This window comes from Mustela putorius, unplaced genomic scaffold (genome assembly GCF_011764305.1).
Source record: "Mustela putorius furo isolate JIRA1106 unplaced genomic scaffold, ASM1176430v1.1 tig00000129_pilon_pilon_pilon, whole genome shotgun sequence".
Classification (NCBI taxonomy): domain Eukaryota; kingdom Metazoa; phylum Chordata; class Mammalia; order Carnivora; family Mustelidae; genus Mustela; species Mustela putorius.
In genome coordinates this window covers 47,963,276-47,971,339 of record NW_025421290.1, presented here as the reverse complement: position 1 = coordinate 47,971,339, position 8,064 = coordinate 47,963,276, and the positions used below count along the sequence as shown (strand labels likewise).

Sequence of the window (8,064 nt, the reverse complement as noted above, 5' to 3'; positions counted from 1 at the left end):
GGAGAGACTGGCGACACTTTCCTCTTTGGAGAGCTCTATTTTCTCCTGATTGGCTGACGGGCGCCCCCATGCGTCGGCGCCGCGGGCCAATGGGCGGCGGCGGCGGCGGCCCGGGGGCGGGGCCCGGGGGCGGGCGGAGCCGGGTTGGGCCGCGGCGGCAGGGCCGTCTCAGGCCGCCGTCCCGCCCCTCCCGTCCGGCCGCCGCCGCCGCCTGGGGCTTGGTTGAGGCGGACGGTGGGTCCGGGCCCGAGTGTGGCGCCGCCGCCGCTGCGCGAAGGGGGCCACCGGGCAGGTGAGTGCCGGCGGCGGCCCCTCGGCGCGCGCGGCCCGCGGGCAGACTCGCGCGGGGAGGCGGCCCCTCGCCCCGGCCCGCGCCCCTCGGCCAGGGTCCTGCGCGCGCCCCGCCGGCCGCCCGGCCCGAGGTGCGAGGTGCGGGGGGCGGTGTGCGCTCCGGGGGCCGGGCGGGAGGGCTGGGTGCGGGGGCCCGGCGGGTCGGGGGCGCCGCTCGGCCTCTGGTTCCCGGCTCTGCCGGCGCGGGGGGCGCGCTGGCCCCGGCCCCGCGGCCCCTCGGGGCGCCCGGCCCGGAGGCGGAGGCAGGTGCAGGGAGCGGCGGCTGCTGGACGGCCGCCGGGTGGGGCCCGGGCCGCTCTGGCTGGCGCTGGGCGGCGGGCGGCGGGCGGCGGGCGGCGGGGCGGCCGGGCTGTGCGTGCGGCCGCCCGCCTCGCGCTCCCTTCCTTCCTCCCTGCCTGCCCTCGCCGCGGTCCCCCGCGGGAAGGCTGTGGCTTCTGTGCTCAGCTCCCCAGACCTCAGGTGCGCGCCGGGGCGCCGGGGACCCGTCCCTGCTTCTCTGCTCACTTCCCAGTTATAAAAACAGGCGTTGAAAATAGGTCATCTTTCTTCCCACGCGCCCTGGCCGTGGTCCACACGCTCGGCGCCCTGCTAGGGAGAAGAATTCGGGGCTGTGGAGTTTGTCATTCTGGCCGTCAGCTCTTCCTCCTCGCGGCTCCGGCGCTGCAACTCTGCCTTTGCCCGGCTTGTGCTCGGGGGACGCGAGCCGCCGGGCAGCCGGGCCCCTCGCTGCGCGGCCTCGCCCCCGCCGCGCGCCGACACGTGTGGGATCGCTTGCGGGGTGTTGCTTTGCTTTTCCAAAGGAAGGAGGGGGTGTTTCGAAAGCAAACGTACGTGCGAAGTGTGTTGACAGATACTTGTGCGTTGGGAAACCCTCCGAAGAGTTAAACGTTGAGCGATGAACCTGCTCGTCGCTTGATTGCGGTGCACGATTACACAGCTGTGTGCGTGTGTCACCCCGTGTAGACGTGGACACCGAAAAGTGAGTTTTACCTTTTCCTCTCCTATTTCTCTTCTCAGTGGCCCCACTGGTATTTCAAAATTGGAATAACCAGTAATAATCTTGGGGAGGTTTTTCTTGTTATTTTAGGTGAATGCATTTAACTCAAGAATATAGCAAAATAAAAGCAGCTTTCCCCTGTTAGAGTTTGCAGGACTTTTGCTGGAACCATGATGTATTATGTCTATACGGGCTACCATGTATGCAGTCCCGCCTTACCAACTTAGTCCCAGGGACTGCTGTGATTGATATTCTGGTCAAGTTCCAGCAATTTAAGGAGGAGGTTTTTCGCTGGCGGGAGAAAGCAGTTTGCAAAGCCAAGTTCTCAAACGGCTACAGAACCTCTTCATTGGAATTCCAAACAACCTCAGTTTTTAGCCTTCTGCTACCCCTTCCTGTCTGCCCTCCTTTCTCTCCGTGGAATTGGAAGTTAATGTCTGAAGTGCAGCTCTAGCCCCAGAGGGTAAAAGGGTTGCTGCTTCTCATCTCTTCCGTTTGCTGACATCTCTTGGTGCTTTTGCTCCTGGTGGGGGAATGGTGTTGGCTTTGAAGACTGAAACATTTATGCTATGGAAATGAAAGTTTCTGTTCAGTTCTGTCAATGAGTGCAGTAAATCGTCAATAAGAAAGTAACATTTACTGAACTTCTCTTCCATGTGGTGAACGTTAGGCCATGTTTTAAGTAGGTAAATCTTTGCTTTAGAAGCTCCTGGAAAGTGAGGGAAATGTAAAGGTTGTACTCAGACATCTTCCCGTTCTAAAGTTCAACCACTGGGAAACTTGTGGTTATGAGCACTCGCAACGGCCTCCTAAAAACTTGATGCTTTCCTGTCTAGAAGAGCGTGACAGATGACCGCTAGAGGAAAGCGTCAGCATCAGCACAACAGAGGCCTGCTGGTCCTGGAAATGTTTAGCAGACAATGACTGAATTCAGTAAAACCAGGTATGCAGTTTGTACCATGTGGAATTTTAGCAGAAATAGTAAAAATCTTACTAGCAGAGGGCTATTCTGGATACTAGATGTCCATTTACTTTGAGGTTTTCCAGTTTCTTAAAATGTTCGAATTACATGGTCTCCTTTTTTTCTTATCTTTAATCTGAAGTAGCTTTTAGAAATGTAACTAATCATAGTGTATCTTTTTTTGTGTGTGTAGTTTGGGGACTGTCTTGGACTGGGAGGTTTTTTCTTTAGAAACTGGTTTTCTTGTCTCTGGCCGCTGTGCGTGGTGCTTCTGTAGGGACGAAGAGTTTCAAGTGTGTCTCCTCTCCTTGTACCTAAGTCCTGGGAATAAAGCCATGATTTTGTTCCCCTATTAGAGGAGCAGAAGTCATTTATTACTATGGCATTAAACATTTTTAACGAGACAGCGAATATATCTTTGTTCTTACGTCACCCTGGAAGTTGCTTGTGGCCAGTTATTTTCGCAGTTAGCTAACACTGTATTTGGGCCAGTTATTTTACCATTGAAGAGTGTTTTGATTTGCCCTGCAACCTTTTTCTCTTGCTACAGTCGTGGATGCGTTTATCTTGGACATCAGTTCATTCTGAGTTCTCTTTAACCAGTTAAGAGTAATGAACTAAGGGTTCCTTGCTTTCACATGTTTCTAGGTTTCGTTCTTGTTGTGGTCATAGGTGTACCTTACTTGGCAAAAGTGTCTTCTGTACATTGGCATGCCTGACATCTTGTATTCCTATTCCTAAAATTGGGGATGTTAAATGTTTTGATGTGGAAATAGAATTAATTTGCTTCGTGTTTATTAAGGTAAAAATGATTTTTTCACCAAATATTAATACATATATAATCTTTCTACTATAATGGAATTGAGCTTTTTTTTTTTTTTTTAGTCACTTACTAGTATTATGTAAAGAAAGCTTAGTTAGCGGAACTGGCAAGATTAGAAGTCCTACTTTTGTTGTTAAATTTATCCAGTAACTCAAGCCAGAGATTAGCTGTCTCAAGTCTATTTCCATTTGGGGGTTTCCTCTAGGTTTTAGAAATAAACAGCTTTAAAACAAGAGGTATAAACACAAGTATTGACAGTTTGCTACTAAAATATATTTGAATGGAAGAAAAATAATTTCAAATGATTATAAATTCAAATACCAAAGTTAAGACCTTGAAATTCTTTCTTATTTTAGTACTTTCTAAGTAGAAGTTAATTAATAATCAGGATAAGTCCAAGTGGATGACAAGTCCAACCCTGAAGTTAAGATTTTGAAAGGCATCTGAGTGATAACTGATCACCAAGCCACGTAAGACCCTAACCTGTCACTTGTCTAGCTTCAGTGATGGGGATGTGGAGGGGGGGCAGGGAAGAGGGACAAAGCGGAACAGCCGTTCTCATTCTTTTTCAGAGAATGTGATCAGGTGTCCACACAGAACTCTTAATAAATACGCAGGGTTCTAGGCTTATTACCTACCTACGATCCTGACTTTCACTTTTCACTGTTTTTTTTTTTTTTTAAAGATTTTTACTTATTTGTTTGACAGAGAGAGACACAGTGAGAGAGGGAACACAAGCAAGGGGAGGGGGAGGGGAAGAGGGAGAGGGAGAAGCAGACTTCTCTCCAAGCAGGGAGCCTGATGTGGGGCTCGATCCCAGGACCCTGGGATCATGATCTGAGCCGAAGGCAGAGGCTTTAACCCACTGAGCCACTCAGGCGCCCCCACTTTTCACTTTTTTAAGGATATATTTTGTTAGACCATAGCAAGGTCTAAAAAAACTGTATGACAAAGTGATTTAAAGGTTTCAGTCTCAGAAAATAGGCTTGACTCTTCAATATCAATGCTTTTCCAGTGAGTACAGTTAAAAGAAAGTAAGGATTAGTGTTGCAAAATAATCATTAAAGTTTCTTCTGCCATACTTACTAATGATTAACAAAGTTTTCCATTTATGGATTGTAATGACTTAGCATTGCTACATGTCATAGTCACCTAAGAGGTTACTAAGAGGTTACTGCAGTTTCTTTCTTTCTTTCTTTTTTTTTTTTTAAATACTTTATTTATTTATTTGACAGAGATCACAAGTAGGCAGAGAGAGAGGAAGAAGCAGGTTCCCCCACTGAGCAGAGAGCCCGATGTGGGGCTGGATCCCAGAACCTTGGGCTCATGACCTGAGCTGAAGGCAGAGGCTTGAACCCACTGAGCCCCCCAGGTGCCCCTGCTGCGGTTTCTTGATCGACGACAAGAGTGGAGCGTTGCAGATCTCAGCGTGGGCTATGTGGTCTCGGGCAGAAGTTTATTTGGAAGTTTTGCTCATAGTTTCACATTTAAGCTGAGGCCACTCCTGTTTATTTGGACAAGGCCAGCAAGATGGCTCTATACTTTTCAAAGGCCAAGGGGATAAAACCTTTGTGAAGCATGTTTTACAGCTGTAAAGGGAATACTGTTATGTTGAACTTCAGAGCCTTCACAAGTGGGTTGATTTTGAGCTGAATCCATGAAACACTATTGAGTATCAGTAAAGTTTGCCATCAAGGTGTGCTGGTGAGGCTCTATCACCAACTGAGTCTTCATTTTGCATAGAATTTATTAACTTCTCTAAACTTCAGCTTGCTCATCTGCAGAGTGGGTATGACAGCTATCTGTTGTGTAGAACGCTTACCTTCGGTCCCGTTGTAGTGGCTGACTGATGCAGTTATGGTGAAGAAGATCAAGTTCGGTCCTGCCATAGGACTCTGTGTGGCAGGGACGATGGCTTCAGTAGCCTGGAAACAAGCAACATAATAGCATGAAAAATTGCATTTGGGTTCAGACACTGGTTTGATAGAGCATGTCTGTCTTGCTGAAGATAGCTTAGGTGACAAAGGTCTTAGCTGATTACCGTCTTACCCTAAAGGCTGTAGGACATGCACGCATGTGTCACTCATCTGTGCATTTCAGATCAGATGCTTGAGAAGTGTGCACTGAAATGACGCACTCCTTTGTTTACCTGACTCGTGGGAAAGCTAGGGCAGTCTCCGAGTATTATCCCCTTGATAATATCCCTTGATTATCCCTTACCCCTTCGAGTAAGATCCCCTTGGTTTGAGCTCCGGGAGGCGATTCCCGTGAGCTGTGTCCCTCTCAGAGTTCATCTGAAGGGTTTTGTTGCCTTGGGAAAAAGCTATTCACCACAGTGGTTTTGTCCACTTTTGAGAAAGGATACGCTAGGCCTGGAGAAGAGAAGACTTTGTTGGGGGGACAGAGCTGTCTTCTGAAATTTGAAGTTGTTTTGAGAGGCGGAATTGGGAGGTGTCAGGATGATGAACCTTCCGACTATGTGCCGGAGCAGCTCACCATGTGGAGGTGCACCAGCGGCAGCTCGCAGTCAGCGGCGCCACGTGTGGGGGAGCAGGGGGCGCTGCCAGGACCGCTCAGCAGCAGCAGGCCTCCGGGGGTGCACTTCTTGCCCTTGGCCGTGACATTGCTCCTCCCTGCCTCTCCCAGGGGCTTTCAGACTGGAGTTTGCTAGTGGAGAGCAGGGTGCTCTGACACCTGTCATTGCTTCCTGCCTTAGGTGTTGTTATTTTAAACATGTGCGAGCTGGAGGGTTAACACAGCTTACCCCGAAAGTCTCTTCCGAACCTGGTATTCCACAGTCCTAGAATCTCGAATCCTTATGGGAGGAATGTGGGTGGTTTGAAGGTAATTTCTTGACAGATTACAGCTGTTTCTTCCCTTAACATTTTTCTTTTTTCTTTTTCAAAGAGATAATAGGAAATGATTATTCATGATAGCAAATGATTCTTTGCTTTATGAGAGGTTTTCTTTTTTCAACTTCCTTTAAACAGGAGCCTCATTTTAAGTGTATTTACAATTTAATTGAACAGCAGTTTAAACTGAAACTATTATGTATTGAAAAGTCAATCAGAAATAGCTTAAGCGCTTCTAAAATTACCATGTAAGTTAGTGGAAAATTAGCAAAAAACCCTATAGAAAGCAAGAAACATCTGTATTTTGTTAAATCTCAAACTTGTATGTATCTTTCTATCCTTATTCGTCTATCTACCTATTTATATGACAGCCCAAATTGTTCTGTATAGAGATGGAACTGTTACTTAGAGGCAACTTACAGCTTTATTCATCCCCCTACTTAAGTAGCTACTGACTTGAAATTAATTCCACCTTCTTGCCTGCCTGCTTGCCCTGACTTCTTGGTACTTTTGAGTTGTGGCACATCAGCACCTCCTTTGATAGGGACTGGGATGAAGGATGCTAGGTATCTACTTAAAATGGTGAAGTTAGTATGGCTTGAGTTCACTATTAGGCTCTGCTACCGTGTAGAGAGTACATGTTTCTCCTGCATTCTAGTTCCAGTTAACATGGCCGCAGGAGCACAGGTCTGTGGATGCCTTGTCAGTTTCTGTAGGACAGAAAACACTGCAAAAATACTTTTCAGTTTAAGAGTGCTTTCGTTTTCCTAAGCCATCATCCTGTAATTGGTATATTTAATTCAGAGTGTAGTGATCTTATTCTAATGGCCTGCCAGATATTTTAGTGAGATTCTTTTCTTCCTGCACAAAAATTAGGCAGGCTCTCATACTCCCTTCAAGTACTTTTACAGCTGGGTGCCTGAGGTAGGAGGAGGAAGCCATAGGACAGTTCTCTGCTTTAGTTAATCCAACTCTAAAGTAGGGTAGTTTCAGGTTACATTGAAAAACAGATGCTGGGTTAGAGCTAAAATTTTTGGTTAAATTGCCAAATAAGTGTAATCAAAAATGTTTATTCTATTTGTATCTAGTTGAAAGCAACTTAAGAAAAATACTAATTTTTATACTTCTCATTTAGAATTAAAAAAAACACAAAAACTACCCAGCTGAATCATATCTCCCTGTGTTCAGTGTATGTGAGCTAGACTTTCTAACGATGAGTAATGTAGCTCCCTCTCTCACTGCCCCTCACCCATTAGCCCAGTTTCCTGAATGTGCTTTATCTTATTCCTCTGACTTTTTATTCCACTGTACAGATTATACAAAGAATCACTTGCTTGGTCAGAAGTGGCTATTGATTATAGATGCCAGTTTGTATTAGCCAGTAATTTAAATAATTGAATATTCTACAGTTGTACTTATTTTATGGTTTTTAATGTATTTAATCTACTAAAGGGAGAGATTGTTGGTGGGCTTCCTATATAGTTTATAGTGTCTTCAGGAGCCACATATTGAGGATTCTGTAGATTTTTAAAATATCTTGATGATGAAGAAATGTAGATCTGTGTGAAACTCCTGGCTTCCTGTTTATTTTCATAGATTCCCTTCCTTTGAACTACAACTGTAGAGTCTGTGTGTCTAGCAGTCCTATATTGCTTTTTGCTTAGTTTCTTTTGTCTTATGTATTGATTAAGTTCTTTTTTTTCTGTATAGTTTGGTTTGCTCCAGGTAATTCCATAAAGATTTATAAATGGTACCTAATTTCAGTCTAAACGTTGGGGAGAAAACCTTTCAATTAGTGTTGTACTTTTTGGGTAATATCTGGAATTTAACTTGAGTGTGTGTGTGTCTGTGTATACATGTATGTACACATACTTGATTTAGACATCTTTATGCTTACATAAATATTTGAAATAAATATTCAAGGTAAATATTTGCTCTCCATAGGAATTTGATGAATTTCTAATAGGAAGTTTTTCTTTTCTAGTGGGGTATAAAGGATGCTCAGGCTACTGGTTTGTGCATTTGTTGAAACTTGGAATCTAGCCCCAGATCAGCTAAAATCACAATGAAAATTATTCAT

At 45.9% G+C, this 8,064-nt stretch overlaps 1 protein-coding gene across 8 annotated transcripts in view; it reads left to right on the top strand.

Moving 5' to 3' along the window:
• Positions 1-137: 137 nt before the first annotated feature.
• SETD3 (SET domain containing 3, actin histidine methyltransferase) overlaps positions 138-8,064 on the top strand; it is an 80,241-nt gene continuing 72,314 nt past the window's right edge. For 3 of the 8 annotated variants that reach the window (XR_006604755.1, XM_045073506.1, XM_004754716.3), the window contains exons 1-2: positions 1,191-1,330; positions 2,185-2,291. Coding sequence is in view for 2 of the 8 variants with exons in the window: in XM_045073506.1 (XP_044929441.1) it covers positions 2,269-2,291 (23 nt within the window). In the remaining 6 variants the exon portion in view is untranslated. Of the gene's footprint in view, positions 293-1,190; positions 1,331-2,184; positions 2,292-8,064 lie in introns of those variants that run through there. The other 5 variants (XM_045073509.1, XM_045073492.1, XM_045073486.1 and 2 more) reach the window with 4 other exon arrangements.